Genomic DNA, 18211 nt, shown 5'->3' with positions numbered 1-18211 from the left:
TTAAAGCAAACATCACCTTGCTTACTTTAATCTTCCATTTTCGCAAGATGCCATTGGCATATTCTGCTGCCGGTTGTGTATCTTCAGTACCGTCGACAATCTCCCAAAGGTCTTGACCTTGTAGGTAAGACTCCATGCATGTTGCCCACGTGTTGTAGTTTTGGTTGTTGAGCTTCTTGATTCCTCCAACTATTTGAAAGTCACCTATCGTGCCGACAAAACTTCGACTATACAAAACAAGCTCGACTAACGATCCTGCAGAGTAGTAAACTTCTCATGACTCAAGATAACTCTACCACAATCGATCTTTGGCAACCTCGCTCTGATATCAATTGTTGAGAAAAATCTAGAATACTCAACTCTAAATGCTCAAATATTGGTTATAAACAAGTAAACAAATTACTTATACTATACCCTCAATAAAAAAAAATACCACTCACAATTTGAAAAAGAAAATAACACTATATTAAGAAAAACACAATTTTTACATACACTCACACTTTTTGCAACCTCTCAAGACCTCTTACTTATTGTTTTACTACTACTTGATTTTTCTTACAACTTGTTGCAATACGAGAGAACTCACCCCTATTTATACTAGTGGCACCTCCTTAACCAATGACTAGGATTGTGCCAACACACTTTTAATCTAATGGTTTACAATTTGTCATCTAGAACTTTCTATCAAAATATCTATCTCTAGAGTCTTTTACTTTTTCTCTTATCCAAAAATATCTAGAATTTTCTTTAGAAAGATTCTAGAAATTGGACTCTAAATTGCTATTGAACTTAGGTAATAAATTTGGATTTTTCCTAATTGGATTGGTGTTGAATTTTAACAAAAAGTCCATTATTGTGGTATTAGTAGTAGTCCGTCGGATTTTGAATATGACATGTGTCCAACATGGGTGTTTTTCCCTTTAGAAGAGTCCATGAAACAAAGCTTACATTTGTTTTTCCTTCACCCAACCAGGCCTATTTGTTGGAGTTACACCACACCAAAAATGATCTATAGGAACATTTTTGAGCCATTCCTAAATAGACCTAAAACAGTTTGAGGGCTGTTTCATATTGAGGCTTCACAATAAAAAAGAAGCGGATGAAAACCGTTCCAGATTTTAAAATTCTGGTAAAAAAACATTAAAACATTAATTGTAAAAAAAAAACAGGTTTGAGACGAGAGAAACTTATTATGACAATTTTTAAAAAAAAACCATTTGGTCAGATTAGGTGGTGTTTGCCCTAGTTAGGGTCTATTGATGAATCTACTCATGCATCTACACAACGACATTACTATGAGGGGGTTATTTTTTCCAGCCATAATGGTTGTTGGGAAGGCCCTATCGATAATGGCGACTACAACTTTGATGAGCCACGATGCAGTGTTCACAATTAGATAGTCCCTGTGATAGCATTTTTCACAGAACAATATTAAGAGCATTCATAAAACTCCTAGAATCTATTATAACATGGGGTTGCAGGCAAAAGTAATGTTTCACATAACAATATTAATAGCATTCATAAGACTCTTTGAATCTATAACCAAATAGGTATATAGCAACGGTCGTTGACCGTCGCTATAAGGGAAAAAAGCGTCGTTATATATATATATGGGACTTATAGCGACAGCCACTATTGATCGTCGCCATAGGCTATTTTATAAAAAAATATATTAAGCGTTTAGCTACGGTCGCCGACCGTCGCTATAGGGTGTTTTTTAAAACAAAATAAATAAATTGATTTTACACCTGCCCCCCTCACATGTTACTGAATATTAGAGATACCGCTATGTTTTGAAATTGATGACCTAGACCCCAACTAGCAACCTGAAAAGACCCAAAAGCCTCTCGTCTTCAACTTTCATAAATCCAACTATCTTCTGAACCCCCTGCTATAAATTATCTATTGTTAGAAGGTAAAATCAAACAATTATACAAATCTAACTACCAATCCAAATTCTATTCTACAATTTAAAATTATTGAGAACCCATTATTAGGATCGATCTAAAATGCATTCTTCAAATCCAACTCAACTATGTCCTTTTACATTGCTAGGTTCAACCTTCAATACCTGTTTTGAAACTAGTAAATAAAACAAATTTATAAAAACAAAACAACTTTGATGCAACGCAATCCAATCAGATGGAAATGAAATCATATATAAGTTGACACGATATATACAATATAGAAAACCAATTGTTGCAGTAAGCATAAATGAGAAATCATACAACTCAAACATAAAAACTAGACGCTTGTGCAAATCTATTGGTTTTTGCATCTTTAAATAAATCATGGTATGCCATCTCATTAGATTTTACCAGAGAAAATTCATTTTAAAATTTGTACAGAAACAAAAATCCAACACTAATACACACAAGAAATGTAAGATAAAGGCAAGAAGCAAAAACTTGAAAAAGATCCTCGACATCTACTACAATAACTTTGAACCCTCTGATGTGAATTAAAATAGTTAGATGCCACATTTCAAAGATAATAGAACCCATCAGATGAGAAAAATTAACATCTGTTTTTTTTTCTTTCTAGAGAGCAATATCAGATGAGAGAATCAAAAGCAACAAGTGCTACAGTTTTGAGAGTAGTGGAGATCTAGACAATATAGAATCCATCTTAATTGAATAAAAAAGGTAAATTTTAATCATACCACACTCTTAGGAACCCCTGGAGGGGGCAAGGATAGGTTTTTCAGTTGAGAAATGTCAACATCGTCAAGGATTCTGAAAGTATTTGCTGTTCCAAATTTTCTGCATTCTTCCCAATCTTCACCAGAGTCTTCTTCGTTACCATCCTCATCATCATCTCCTTGATGACTGCTAGGTGTAAAGGGATCATACACACTTCTGGATCTGCAGTCTTGGGTGGCAAGCATGTTGACTTGGCTAAGGTGAGAAATCTCAAAAACAACAGTATTGTCGTCCACTGGAAGAGGTTGTTCCCATGGTTCCCCATCAATTCTCATGAAGGTGTGGTCAGCTGCACCCTTGTGAAATTCAAAGCGGATTCGGCTTGCCTAAGTATGGTTTAAAAAAAAACAGTTAAACAGATTGTATACGTGGATTTTATTGCAGTAGGTCCGATTTAACTGGTAAAATATTGGTGTCGGGAGGTTTTAAAAAAAAAACAGTTAAACAGATTGTATACGTGGATTTGATTGCACTAGGTCCGATTTAACTGGTAAAATATTGGTGTCGGGATAGGACTGCAACATGACTCTAAAAAAAATTGTATTTCTAACCTGAGCGAGATGAGTTCCATGTCCCTTGGGAGCAAGTAAAACAAGCCCATGCCAAGCATTCCTAAAACCGACAACCTCAAGAAGACTATCATCAACAAATGGTGCCGTCAAGTCTCTCAGTAGATCACACGATACACCAAGAAAATTTCAATGAACAAGTGTTAGTAGCAAAATAATGTTTCTCTGCTCCTCTCTCTGAATATATAATATAAAAAAATATTATTTTTTATTCAATCTCCACACCCTTATATGAATTATGGCTATTCCATGCTCAAGTATATGAAGTTAACAACAATGGTGGATGGAGGGGTTTGATGAAGAAAAGAGGGCCTCTTCTTCGCCAAGTCCCTGACAACCTGCCAATATCGCCTACAAGAACATGACAACAAAGAAATACGTATCTTAAGGCAACATTTTGATGGTGATTGGACGGATTTTTATTGGATTGGACATTAATTGGGAATCAAGATGAAACTTGTGTGTGTGTGTGTGTGTGTTAGAGAGAGAGAGAGAGAAAAAACTGAGGTTTATCTTTATCATTATATCAATAGGCTGTTCCTGTTTCTAAAGTAATTCATATGCAATTGCCAAACACACGAAAAAGCTGTCATAATCAATTATGAAGCAACATAATTGATGTTGGTCACCCAAGCGATCATAATAATTGTCCCCAAATGAACCCTTCGTATGTGCAAATCACATGGAAAAAATGCGCAAGAAAAAAAATGCCGACCTGCCTATTGCATGGGAATCATTGGGAAATACAATGACTTTGGTGTCAATTCTTTTCTCCTTCAACACTCGTGCATACTGCAGAGTTGTAAAACCGTCAAAGTGAACTCAAAGAATCATATAATGATGAATCAAAATCACAAATTTCAAAAACCACACAAATAAGTTCACCTATTTTCAATTCCCGTCCAAGCAAGCCATAGAGTCTATCAAATGCAGTTTAACAGGTGTCCCACTAAATACTAGGTATCTAATACTTTAAAAGTGAATACAAAGTAAAAGCATGACTTACTTGCTACCTATTAAAAAATGGAACACGGATATCCTTGGCATTTAAAAGGAAAATGGTCAGTGTTTTGACTTGTAGATACCATCAAATAAAACAAAGTTAATCACCGAAAATAATCACAAGATCCTATTTTCAATCAATCTGATCATCTAAGTTATAATTACTTGTTAAAAATAAAAGGACCAACAATTATGTTATACAGGGCCTATATATGTAGAGATGAAGATGCCAACTTAGCTAAGTTAGAAATGTTATACTGCACCTTCGAGATGCGTGAAATAGGTGACTTGTAAAGTGGTGGAGGTGTTCTACTGAAGGTGCCTCTATAAGTAGACAAGAAGCAAGATAGTTTGCAGCTTTCAACATACAAAGACTCACCCCTAAAGACCGAGGACTTCGACCTTTCAAACCGTTATAGTATTTTAGTCAAGTCACTAGAATTAGATCAATTAGCTTAGGGAAAGGATCCTGTACCCAACCTTGTATTGGTCCATGTCCAATTTGTGAACATATGTTGACCGGCATAAGTTCGAGGATGCCATAGTTGAAGATGATGGTTTTGAGAAATAGATAAGTGAATCAAGTAAATGAAAAATGAGTTTGTTAAGTTTTTGCAGGTCTCAGATGATCTACAGCAAGCTAAGATGAGTCCCCAACTAGGTTTCGAATTAGGAGCTCATTACATCTGTTTTGCTCAGCTCAATTTCAAAACATGATCAAAATGAGTACAAGCATACCTTAATCAGCTCACCTTCACAGTAACCATCAAACTCTGCTCTGCAAAACATGAAGAAATTGAAAAAGACCAAACTAAGACATTTGTGTCCACATAAAAAGACGTAAAATCAGAGAATACAGGGGATGAAAAATAATGCATACGCAGCAAGTTCTTTTTGTACACGCACTGCTTCCACTTGGACAACCATTTGTGCCTTCTTAATGGTTTCATATAGATTTTGCATATTTCCAAAAACTCCAGCATCTTTCTGTCCAGATATGCGAGAAATTCAAGAAGAAGAAAAACAAGAACATTCACATCTAACGAAGTACATTTAGGAATTTAGCAAACACTAACAGGAAATATTTAGAAATTAACAATACCTTATCTTTTCCCTCCTCCTTTATCTGGGCTTGGGACCGGCAATGTAAAATTTTTTAATTTTACATTGATGGAGTTAAAAATGGGTTAGTTACCAAAAAAACAGTTATTAATTAAACAATATGTATGTAAAAAAGTCAATTACATTACTTATTTAAATTTGTTTTTCCAACAAAATTAGCACAAAAATCTTTTACAAAATGAAACTTACTTCAAACTTATTCCCTCCATCCATTACATACAAGCTTAGTTAATCTAAACTTAAAGCAAATAAAAAAATTAATACAAATCTGAGAGTCAACTTGATAATTTGAGTGAGTTCTTAGATTTGATAAGTAGAATTGGGGAGTGGTGGTCACCTGAAATTTGATTTTGTCCAATTGAATATTAGACAAAATTGAATATAAGCTAGCTATTGAAATGAGAAATTAGGGTTTTGGTTTGAAACTGAACCAAAAATTGAATTAAAATTATAGAAATTGGGATTTTAGTTTGAAATCGAACCAAAATTTGAATCAACACTATAGAAATTAGGATTATATAGAAAAATCAACAAAATATGTAGAAAAATCTAGGGTTTAGGGATTTGATTGGAGAGAAAAATTAACAAAATATATAGGAAAACATACCTTAATTTTAGAGGCCGAAATCAGATCGGATCTGTTTAGATTGAACCCTTACGCGATTTAGAAATCAAGAGAAAGAGAGAGAGATCGACAGAGAGGCATAGAGATCTCCTCGACAGATACAGATTAGTCGAGTATGAGATGAGAGAGACAAAGGCTTCTTTTCAAGCTTAAGAAAGAGACTATTTTCGAGAGATAAAGAGATCAGCGGAGATGAGAGAGAGAGACTGTTTTTAAGTTTCAGATGAAAGAGAGTGACTGATTTCGAGTTTGAGACGAGAGACAGTGAGAGTGAGTCAATAAATGAGGTCAAATGAACATTTCGAGTGTGAGAGAGCTCCAGCTACTGTGATTTGTTGTATGGGCAACTCTGTGTGCGAAATGCGACGTGAAAGTTAAGAGGAATTAGGCAAAATAAAGACTATAGCGACGGTCAAACTTTGGCCGTCTCTAAAAGTTGTTGCTGTAGCTAACATTTCCTGTAGTGGGATATTTCCAGCAGCTAACCTAAAATTGAGCAAGACTTACTCATAAACTTAAATTTTCATCCTCCACTCTATTTCTTCGACTCATCCATAAGCACGAGATAGATTGGATGTCCAAATTTTAACAACTAATCCCCATTATTACTACAACCAAGGTTGGTGGGTCTCATTGAATGCTAGGTCATACAACCCTGACAAGGTTGCTGCTACTTGTCCTTCACGGTCTATAAAATGGATACCTAGTTTAAAGTACTTGGCATTTGGGATTAGCAACAAAAGATAGACAAGTGATTTTAATGTGTTCAAGGAACTTACATCTACAACAAGTAACATGCCCACACTGAAATACCATCTTCTCGTTGCTGAGACTTTCATGACAAACTGGGCAGATCTCATCATCAGCCTTATACATGTATTCACCTTGCTCTCTCATAAGAGAAGCAGTTGATCTCCCTACACTAGATATCCACCCAACCATATGATCCAAATCATCCAATCTACAAAGAAAAAAGTTTGAATAGTTAAAAGAAACACAGATAACTTTCCATGAATAGACTTTAGATTTTACACTCATTCTTGGATAGATCTTTGTCATCCTTTGAGTACCTTAGCAATCCTCAATAGGCAACAACTAATAATGGTAGTATATTGAGGAAAGTTCAAAGTATACAATAAAAGTTGAGAAAGAATACATATTAGTACCTTTAAATAACGAAGTTGCCTTTAATACGTGATAACTGGGATAAGGACATAAAATTTTCACTAGAGAATTGCACATTAGTTGTAACCAGTTCTTTTGAACTTAATGCGTCGATAGAAGTATCATTCTTGGTATCTCTTAGGCGTAATTGTGATGTTGCCATCTTAATTTTATCATGAGCACACAAAATTTGTGCATGCAATCTAGAAATATGAAATAAATAACTATGATTACACAATTAAAATGGATGATCAAATACAAAAAGGTAAGTACAAAGAAATTATGTAGAGTAACATAGTCTCAATATTTGACATAATTCAGTTATATATATAATAATTAGCAGAGAGGATTATGACAATAAAAGCAATAGTGCATAACACCCCACAATACAGAAAGAGCACAGCAAAGTTATACCTCAAAAAGAAGTAGTTGCTTTGCAGCTGCTGACATACCCTCTTTCCCTAGCAGTGCTTTGGCATAACTCTTCATAACCCCAAGGACTACCTCCAATTCTGACGGAGATCTTGAAACCTATCCATATTAGTGGGTTCTAAAAGGGTGAAATATCTAGTCGGTATAAAATCGCCTTGAAATTCAAAAGAATTCATACTGAATTTAAGAGGCCAAAACAAAAGTATGGCTAGCATCTAAATAATACAGTCCTTCCTTATTAACCCACTGAATTGGCCAATTGCTATTCTTACCATTAAAAATGCAAAAATCCAGTTAAAGTGTATCTACCTGAATCCAAAGCTTCCCGACCCCCGCTCTTCAACCTGAATCCAAACCCAACCTTCTGTAATCCTCTCTCTGCCTAATTTAACATATAGTTTGACAGAGTTAGAAAGTTATGATTGTTATTCTAAGTGTATACAAGCGATAAATGCAGTCCTAGCTTTACTTGAAACCCTGCAAGCCCCTTCTTCTCCCAAATCTTTTTGCATACAACTTTTTCATCATTTCTGTCCAGAAATACGAGAAACTCAAGAAGAAGAAAAACAAGAACATTCACATCTAACGAAGTGCATTTAGGCATTTAGCAACACAAACAGGACATAGATTTACAAGGTTCCCTTAAGGTTCGAGGTACGTACACGGATCCACACCGATTTAACGAGTAAGGTTAGCAATCTACCAACATAAGAGGAGCTCGACAAACAAAAAAATGAAGTTTTATTAACAATAATTCTTTGTCAACCAGTACCATCTAGCTTCACAAACCACAACACCTTCAACAAAGAGTTACTTGTACTACCATAGACCTAGAACTATCTAAAGAGGAAGAAAGAATGCTAATCTCTAAAACAAAATGTCTCTATTAATGGTGAAATAGACAATAGACCAAGCCAACATGCCAATCATAACCCCTTACAAATATAGCATCTCTCACATCCTTCTCTTCTTCCCTGCCATCAGGATTGGCACTGATTTTTTATTAGATTCCTCACAAAATTGGAGAGGTTTATGACTTTTATCACCCTATAGCTCAAGGTGTTGTTGAAGGCATCCTCTCCAAGTAAGTTCCTCTAGGATGATGTGTATTTAAAAATTCTACCCATGGAATCTAATTATACTTGTTTTTGTTCCCATGCATTTTTTTTGTTAAAACAACAGAAACTACAACAGTAATTTTAATCAAAGCTCAAACAACTCAAACATCAACCAATTTAATAATTCATCAAAAAGAAGTAAACCATTATTCAGTTAAGAAAAAAAAAATCCAAAGACAAAGGAAGCTAAGGAATACATACATGATCATAGCAAACTATTACATTACTTATTTAAATTTGTTTTTTCTACAAAATTAGCACAAAAATCTTTTACAAAATGAAACTTACTTCAAACTTATTCCCTCCACCCATTACATACAAGCTTAATTAATCTGAACTTAAAGCAAATAAAAAAATCAATATAGATTTAGAGAGTCAACTTGATAATCTAAGCAAATTCTCAGATTTGATAAGTAGAATTGGGGAGTGGTGGTCACCTGAAATCTGATTTCGTCCTATTGAATATTAGACAAATTGAATATTAGTCAGCTATAAAAATGAGAAATTAGGGTTTTGGTTTGAAACTGGCCAAAAATTGAATTAAAATTATAGAAATTGGAATTTTAGTTTGAAATCAAACCAAAATTTGAATCAACGCTATAAAAATTAGGATTATACAGAAAAATCAACAAAATATGTAGGAAAACAAAATATGCAGAAAAATTTAGAGTTTAGAGATCAATTGGAGAGAAAAATTAACAAAATATGTAGGAAAGCATACCTTAATTTTGGAGGCCGAGATCAAATCGGATATCATTAGATTGAACCCTCACGCATTTGAGAGATCAAGAGAGAGAGAGTGTGACAAAGAGGCAAAGAGATCTCAACAAAGAGAGATCGATAAAGACAAATCTGTCGAATATGAGATGAGAGAGAGACAGAGGCTTCGTTTCGAGCTTGAGAAAGAGACTGATTTCGAGAGAGAGAAAGAGACTGATTTCAAGAGAGAGAAATCAACGGAGATGAGAGAGAGTGGCTGTCTTCGAGTTTCAGATGAGAGAAAGAGTGGCTGATTTCAAGTTTCAGACGAGAGAAAGTGATTTCAAGTTTCAGACAAGAGGCAGCGAGAGTGAGTCACTCAATCAGTGAGATCAAAAGCAAAATAAACTCTATAGCGACGGTCAAACTTTGACCGTCACTAACAGTTGTTGCTGTAGCTGATTTTTCCTGTAGTGATAGTACTCTTCAACTTTCGACTACATTTAAAACAGAAGCTTAAGACTCACATTGGTAGGCTACCATAGTAGACCTACTTGTAAGCATTTACTAAGTCCACCAATGAAGGAAATCCATAAGCCGGTTGATTTTCTTCTGGAATTGGAAAACTCCATAGAGCAAAGCTTCAGCTGTGGAAGGGTAACCTGGAACATAAAGATCAATTGGCACAACCTCAAACAATATAGTAACCTCCACTGTTAGTACATCTACCCATCGAAACACTCAATATTTTTTATCCAACTATCTTAATAGAAACAATTTTAAATGGTACAAAACTTTAAACCACGTTGAATTCAATGTCTCTCAGCAGAATTAAATGTGTTGGATATGGTATTGGGTAAACCTTTCTCAAGTTCTACTCTATGGAAACCTTAGTTGCCCATTTGTTGGAAACTACAAATAACAGATGTTCTGGCAGTTTTGTATTTTAATAAATAGGGCCCCCCTTCAAAGCAAGCAAAAAAAAGAAAATCTTATTCCTCCACTTTAGTTGAATACAGTCAATTGATTGAGGGCTTGAAAGTGGAAGAGAGAAGCTCCATACCATTTTCTAATATCATTTGTTTATAAACAAAGAAAGAGAAGAGGTGTAAGATACTCCAAAACTGCAAAGCAAGAACATATATCCTTTGTACGAGAGAATACCTTTAAAAAGATGAGAGTTGTTGAATCAAAGAGGGGAGTAGCCACACAAATAGATAGAAGTCTCATTAAATCTCCAACATAAAATTTTTTAACATCAATTGGAAATCTTCCATGGGAAAATTCTTGAGTTACTCTCCTACTAGATGCAATGCGAAGCAAGCTAGCATATTTTCTACTTTGTTCACTTCCTTAAATTAACAAATCAATCCTGACTCCATGCCCATCCAGGACTCTTTACATTCTTTAAGTCATTTATTAGCTTTCCAACGAAAGTTTCCATCCAGCAAATGTTTTGACCGATAATAAAGAATTATATTCAATATTGACTAATCTTCGTCTAGGGAAATTTTCTATCAGGTGATGATTATCTTAATTCTAATGGTAAAAACATCATCAATGCCAATGATCATAAGGTTCTTCAAGGGTGCATATCTTTTGGAGATTACTGCCATTTTCTATTAGTTAGGACATTTTGGAGGAGGAGGGTTGATATGGTATTGGGTAAACCTTTCTCAAGTTCTACTCTATGGAAACCTTAGTTGCCCATTTGTTGGAAACTACAAATAACAGATGTTGCTGGCAGTTTTGTATTTTAATAAATAGGGCCCCCTTCAAAGCAAGCAAAAAAAAGAAATCTTATTCCTCCACTTTAGTTGAATACAGTCAATTGATTGAGGGCTTGAAAGTGGAAGAGAGAAGCTCCATACCATTTTCTAATATCATTTGTTTATAAACAAAGAAAGAGAAGAAGTGTAAGATACTCCAAAACTGCAAAGCAAGAACATTATCCTTTGTACGAGAGAATACCTTTAAAAAGATGAGAGTTGTTGAATCAAAGAGGGGAGTAGCCACACACAATAATAGATAGAAGTCTCATTAAATCTCCAACATAAAATTTTTTAACATCAATTGGAAATCTTCCATGGGAAAATTCTTGAGTTACTCTCCTACTAGATGCAATGCGAAGCAAGCTAGCATATTTTCTACTTTGTTCACTTCCTTAAATTAACAAATCAATCCTGCACTCCATGCCCATCCAGGACTCTTTACATTCTTTAAGTGTCATTTATTAGCTTTCCAACGAAGTTTCCACCAGCAAATGTTTTGACCGATAATAAAGAAATTATATTCAATATTGACTAATCTTCGTCTAGGGAAATTTTCTATCAGGTGATGATTATCTTAATCTAATGGTAAAAACATCATCAATGCCAATGATCATAAGGTTCTTCAAGGGTGCATATCTTTTGGAGATTACTGCCATTTTCTATTAGTTAGGACATTTTGGAGGAGGAGGGGGGGCATGCCATGTGTGTAAGGTAAAGAAGAGATCATGCACAACATTGTTAAACATTAAATTTTTGTTGTTTCAAGGGTCTAAGAATTTCAAGGAAAGTAGGCTCGAGGATTTGATTTTTTATTAAGGTTAATTTGATTGTAAATGATACTAGTTAATTAGTACTTTGGTGGAGAATCTAATTTATTTAATAAGATGAGAGTTAACTAGAAATGGGAGCAAGAACATATATCCTTTGTGCGAGAGAATATGTTAAAAAATTGTTCAATTAGACTCAACCTAGATTCAACTGAAACAAAATAATATTTGATCATTCTTGAGATTAAAAACTTTTCCCATTGCAATTTTAATCAGCCAATTAAGAGATAATGTTCTAGGTCTTTTTATATTGAAGGTGTTCAAGATATTTACACACCCGGGAAAAGGAATCAGCCCAAATAATCATATCCTGCAGACATAATAGAAATCGAAGATGCATGGAAATTAACTACAATTGAAACATGATCAATGCATGAAAGGACAATCATGTCATCATGTAGTATTAGATGCATAATACAGAATTTGAAGGAAATATTCAGAAATCATTTATTGGTTCAATATAAAACTTGAGCAGATCATCTTATAGTATGAGAACTCATTTCATTGGCTAATAAAACCTGTTTGTATGATTAAAAAAAACTACCAGGTACTTGATAGATAATCCTACAAGATTTGGGTTAGAATAATTTCTAGCAAATAAGAAAATTCATAAACCAAAATAATAAATAGAAGTGTTCTCTGATATTAATCCAATTTGGTGGCAACTTTAATTTCAATATCAACCCAACATACATCCACATAGTTCTAATGCTCTAACAGTAAACAGTGCCACAAGATTGAGAAGTTTTATTTTGTCAGTGAGATCCAAGGCTCCAAGCACATGAAAGGGCAAGTCAAAATTACCATGAGAATGATAAGGGGGCTTAAACCAGTTCAAGTTAAGCAACTTGTAATCACCCACTAATGTAGGTTCAAGATAATCCTATGGATAGCAACAAAAAATCAGTAGAATAGTGGGCTACAAACAAGTTGAATGATGTAATTGCTACTCAACCACCCAATCTCTTACACAAGTAAACACTACTTTTATAATCATTTCAATACATAAAAAAAAACACCAACCAGTTCTTACTAACCTTTTCACATGCTACATAAGAGCTAGATTGTCGTCGGCAATCTTCTTTAGTTAAAATCGAGCAATAGTTCTTTACTTGAGAACCGCCTTTACTTTTGAACTGAAAAATTTTCAAAATAAATATAATAAATAATACAATTTGAGAGGAAAATATATGAATTCAAGCATGAGATATAGGCATTCTTCTAGACACTTGGAACTCACAGATTATGACATAAAATGGAAAAAGTTGTGAGATTCCCTAAATCATCAAAACTTATAAAACATAGACCAAAATTGTTCTCATCCATCAAACCAAACTGCTCTCTTGGTGTCAGCTATGTCCTACCTTAATTGATGCATGATGCCTGGCAACAATTGTGACACAATTCGAGGTTTGGGTTTGTAAAACGTGTCACCTCTACAATTTTGGAAGGGGAACAACTTCAACTAGATTAGAGGATGCTCAAAATCCCTAATCTCTACGATGGAAGGGGAATTGCATCGCTTATTAAGGCTAAAATTTGACTAAATAAGCAACAAAATTCATTGAACATGAGTCATATGAATTTTACTTGTTTTTTCAATACACGTGGCACCTTGTCAGTGGTTCATCACCTTAGCATGTAAATTTTAAAACGGAAAATCTCTATTCCTCCTAGCACATCAAAGTACTAATTAATTGATGAGGAGAGCAATATCAAAGCACATTAAACGAATAATATAGAAAGAGTAGAAGCTGGAGTTACTTATTCCTATTCCCTACAACACCATTGAGGATTATTATCAACTTCTCCTCCTCTAGGGTAAACTTCCCCCTTCTAAGCCCTGCACCTACTCCCCACACCACCCCAAAACAATATATATATATATGGAGAAAACATGGTTTTAAATGTCGGTTTCTTGTGTCTCGTTTTGTTCACGAATGATACAAAGATGACTTAGAGTGGATGGTGAAAAGAGTGAATTCACTCTTTGTTGTAGCAAATTATGCCCAATATGGAGGCAACTCCAACTACGATGAAAATTAGGATTGTTAACCAGAATCTCATCTCAATTTGAAATAATTTAACACCGTGAATCATAATAGATTGCAAAAGAGTATTGGAGTTGAGCAAATAAATATGAAATCAGATTCTATAGAACTCTAATCATCGAAATCAAATTGAAGTAGAGTCGATTTCTTCTCTCTGTTATTTGAGTCAGGGTTCGAAGTCCAAATCTTAATAAATATGATATAAGTAGGTCGATTTCGTGGAATCGAGATCATAGATTCCTAGGCCGATTTTGAATATCTGTTATAGGGTTTCGTTCAGTTCTTTGATCTAAAAGAAACCCCAGAATAAAGAACCACAAATCCCATTTCTTGAATGAGAAAAAAAGATGATAGAGATAGAGAGAGTACCTTCGTCCATAAGGAACAAAGATAGATAAAGAGGGATGATGATCTACGCCCCGATCGACAACCAAAACAGTGAGAGAACAAATCAAAGGCTTTTTTTTTTGTTCATAGAACAGAGAAGAGAGAGTGAGAGAGAAAGAGAATCGTCTTTTAGTTTGCTGAAGAGTTCGAGAGAGACCGTCGAAAAATCGCACGCGAAACTTTTTGGCTCCCTTATACACATTTTCCCTTGTTTGTTCTAGGATGAGATATTATGACGTTCAAAGGTTAAACGCTATTCCATTTATGGCATTCAAATAAATGCTTGTCATTAATCTCGGAACATTAATATGGGTTTTATAAAATGAACGTTATAATATTTAGATTTGCAGATGCTATAACGTTTTTAAACTAAAATGTTATTAATTCTAAATATTTAATAACTTTCACTTTTGAACGTCAAGCATAAAATGTTATTGAAAACCATTTTTGTTGTAATAGTTTATAGTGCCTCACACATCCAAAGAATAATGAAAAAAATCTACTTAGAAAATTAAGATAATGAGGTTCAGCTGAAGAATAAGGAATGTGTTAGGCATCCTATTCTTCTCATCCTAAGATAGTTATTAGAAATTCATTTTTTGAATTTTAAAAATAAAAGAAATTATAAAGAAGTTAAGGAAAATTTATCATAGTTTTGTTGTGAAAAATAAGCAAATTAAAACAATGAGCAAGACACTACTAGAAATAAAAGTTTGGTGGATTTTTATGAGCTTGAAATTTTGATGGAAATCTACATGGATTTTATCATTTTGAATCCCAAAGCTTCAAAATTAGTTTATGTACTCCCTTTAAGACACTTTGTTTATTAGTTTGAACCACACCATATAGCAATGAAAACTACATACATGAGATTTTGTTTATTTTGGACTATTTTTATAAGTTTTAAAAGCTAGATATAAGCTTAGAAAGACTTATAACCTCACTTGTAACCATTTTTTAAAGTGGATGTCTGCAAAATGTATTCATGGAATAAGACTTAACAAGAGAAGATTACCTCTTAAGAGGGTTTACTTTCTACATTTATTTACATTTAAGGAAAAATAAAATAAAGAACTATTATTCTAAAAAACTTAAAATATAAGAAAAATAAAGAAAGTAAAACATCTACCTTGTGAAATTTAAATTGCATGAAAATAAAGAATGTAAAGCAACATAATTTAATGATTTTAAGGAACTTATTGGGGGAGATTACCTCAAAAAGGGATTATTATCTCTACCCAAACCTCTAATTAAGGAAATGTAAATCTACATTATTAAACTAGAAAGCATGTAAATAAAGTAAAATTGCTTGAAATTAAAGAAGGTGGAGCAATAAGAAATGGTAGATTAGATAAAGGAATGAAGGGTTTAACCCCACCTTGGTCTTCTTCTTCCTCTTGCTTCTTCCTTGTTTAAGCTTCTTAGAAATGTAAAAGATGAGATTTGGGTAGAGTTTTGGTAGACTAAAAGGCTTTGAAAAGAAAAAATGACAGAATTTTGTCGTACTTGAGCTCTTCATTTTTGTCTTGGATAGGAGTCCTATTTATAGGATTTTGGAAAATCCTTAGGGATAAATTGATTATAAATCTTCAAGTCCCAATAATTTCACTAAAACCTTAATGAAAAATCACAATCAATCATTATCTTATTGGCTTTGATGGTCTTTCACTCTCCCATGGGTTTCACCAATTATAATGATCAAGGGATAAACTAGTAAGAGTCCAATGATTTTTAGAAAATTCTTTGGAAATGGTAGAGTAGTCCTAAGAATTTGGTTTCAAATCAATTGTGAGGAAACCAAATCAAATGACATGCAATTAGATGATAGATTTTTGACCTCTTTAATCATTTCCCTTAATAGTGTATCCAATAAACTAGAGATGGAAGGGTCAATTGGCACAAATTCTAGAAAATTCTCTAGAGAGGACAAAATAGTAATAGACTTTGGAAGATAGTCAATTTACATTGAATGTAATGGGAGTCATGTGAATTTTGAAAAAGATTAAAACGATAGAAGTAGTAGTCCACTTGTATGAGTCCTAACAAACTTGGGTTATGTAGGTAATAATCCTTGAGTACGGACCAATCAAGACTAAAAATTTTTGTTAAAAGATTTGAAAAATTACGAGAAGACCAAAGTGAGGGAATTATTGAAAATTGAAAAGAGATAAAAGAGTAAAAATGAGGGATTTCTTGAGTGAAAAGCTACTAGAAAGAGGGTTAAGAGGTAATTTTTTCTAATAAAATTTGGGCACACATGGGTTGTAACTGTCTAACTGATTTGACTGAACTTAATGTTCAATTAAGCAAAATTTAAGCAAAAATTAAGTTTTGTCGAACTTTAGGTTTGGCCAAATAAAAATTAGTCAAAAATTAAGCCTAACCGAAAATAAGATTCAACCGTACTAAAAATTGCTTTTAGCGTGGGTAAGGTCATCCAAGGATTAAAAATGGCCTAGCCGAAGGTAAAGTTCGGCCAAGCTTCAAATTCCCTCTTTAAATGGACTTTGCGCCATGTGGCTACTCAAAAGATAGGTTTTAAAATCTTTTGAAACATATATTGAGTCAAGCCCATTATCAGAAGGTTTTTGGTGTTATTTAGCTTAACCTAGACAAAAATGGAAAGAAAATGAGTAGAAAAAGGTCCTTGGCCTTTGGAGGTATATAATGGTTTTCGAGGAGGTTCTTTGAAGAAGATGATAATGGTGGATAATTTTAAATAAAGTATAAGGGAAGATCACACAATCAAGCAAAGGACAATAAATCAGACAAATAGCCAAAAATCATGCTTGTACAACTAACAAATCACAACACATTAATTCTCTGAAACAGTTAACTTTGTACAGCCTTACTCTTAGCTAGTTTCCTAGAATAGAATTTGTAATCCTTATATTTAAATGCACATGGCTACCATATAAAAGTCAATAAGAAGAGTTTTGTCTTTTTACTTTGGACAAAGATATTGTTTTTATTCAATTCTCATCACAAGGTCCTCGCAATGGTACCTAAAAATTCCCCATTACTTTCTTAAAAGGATCTCTTTGATTAATGGCATATGGCACATAATCTTTTGTAACCTCCCTGAATAAATTAATAGTTTATTCTCTCATTCAAAACCAAGAACATTCATTAATTAGCTCACACAACCTTTTGTAATTGCCCAAATCAAGTCCATAAAGCTAAACATATTTTTCTATAATTTTATAACATTTGAGCATTAAATGAAAAGTGGCAAAAAGAAAATATTTTCTCGAATGGTTGCCACCCATCCACTATTCATGCCAAACCTTGAATAGTACAAATCCCTTTCTTACTATCTTAAAACATCCCTATAAAAGGCTTTTATATCTCCTAATTGTTAGCCTATTAAAATTAAAATCACTACTGTTTTAGACTGTCACAATTTGAAAATCACTTCTTTTAAAATGACCCTTTTTCCGACTGCAGAAGCAGTCATTTTTAGCGCATTATGACGTAGTGTTCTTACTCTCTTCTCAAAATATCATCTTTTAACTCTTTAAGTAATTCTTAACAAGGCTCACAATTTAAATGGATTTGGATTGTGGCATGTATTGAGGTGTGGGAGGAGAGTTCCAATCCTTCACCCTTGGTGCACACAATCTAGCTCCCTTCTAAAATCTGTACAAATATCTAGAAGCTTGTGTTTTGCGTCTTACAAATGTTGCTTATAATACCTCAAATGTTGCTTTTGGTTGGAAAAGTCCAAATGGCAAATTTATG

The 18211-nt window shown here is 33.8% G+C and overlaps 1 protein-coding gene and 1 long non-coding RNA gene across 18 annotated transcripts; both read right to left on the bottom strand.

Annotated features, from left to right (window-relative positions):
• Positions 1-1730: 1730 nt before the first annotated feature.
• On the bottom strand, positions 1731-3447 carry LOC147404900 (uncharacterized). Of its 3 annotated transcripts, none has more exons than XR_015177988.1 (3): positions 3254-3447; positions 2663-3028; positions 1731-1888 (listed from the first exon to the last, which is right to left on the bottom strand). It is a non-coding gene; the product is annotated as an uncharacterized LOC147404900 (long non-coding RNA). The 3 variants fall into 3 exon arrangements; XR_015177989.1 differs by having other exon boundaries at positions 1756-1891; XR_015177987.1 differs by lacking the exon at positions 1731-1888 and having other exon boundaries at positions 2609-3028.
• A 13-nt stretch (positions 3448-3460) lies between these two features.
• Positions 3461-14729, bottom strand: LOC147404899 (uncharacterized). Of its 15 annotated transcripts, XM_086440987.1 has the most exons (12): positions 14453-14729; positions 13070-13168; positions 10497-10557; positions 10296-10397; positions 9456-10095; positions 8086-8146; positions 7926-7998; positions 6800-6981; positions 5154-5256; positions 5012-5051; positions 3987-4063; positions 3462-3622 (listed from the first exon to the last, which is right to left on the bottom strand). In XM_086440987.1, exons 6-12 carry the CDS (start codon positions 8126-8128, stop codon positions 3514-3516), a joined length of 627 nt encoding a protein of 208 aa, XP_086297113.1. In that variant the 5' UTR covers positions 8129-8146; positions 9456-10095; positions 10296-10397; positions 10497-10557; positions 13070-13168; positions 14453-14729; the 3' UTR covers positions 3462-3513. The 15 variants fall into 15 exon arrangements, 14 of the variants coding, with proteins under 14 accessions (XP_086297120.1, XP_086297116.1, XP_086297119.1 ...); XM_086440994.1 differs by lacking the exon at positions 8086-8146 and adding an exon at positions 7599-7734 and having other exon boundaries at positions 3461-3622; positions 6800-7387; positions 10296-10557; XM_086440990.1 differs by lacking the exon at positions 8086-8146 and adding an exon at positions 7599-7715 and having other exon boundaries at positions 3461-3622; positions 6800-7387; positions 10296-10557.
• Between the last annotated feature and the right edge of the window lie 3482 nt (positions 14730-18211).

Source organism: Akebia trifoliata, chromosome 4 (genome assembly GCF_017979445.1).
Source record: "Akebia trifoliata isolate Shusen 1 chromosome 4, ASM1797944v1, whole genome shotgun sequence".
Classification (NCBI taxonomy): Eukaryota; Viridiplantae; Streptophyta; class Magnoliopsida; order Ranunculales; family Lardizabalaceae; genus Akebia; species Akebia trifoliata.
Note: the sequence above shows the minus strand (reverse complement) of the source record. Positions and strands in the feature narration are given on the sequence as shown.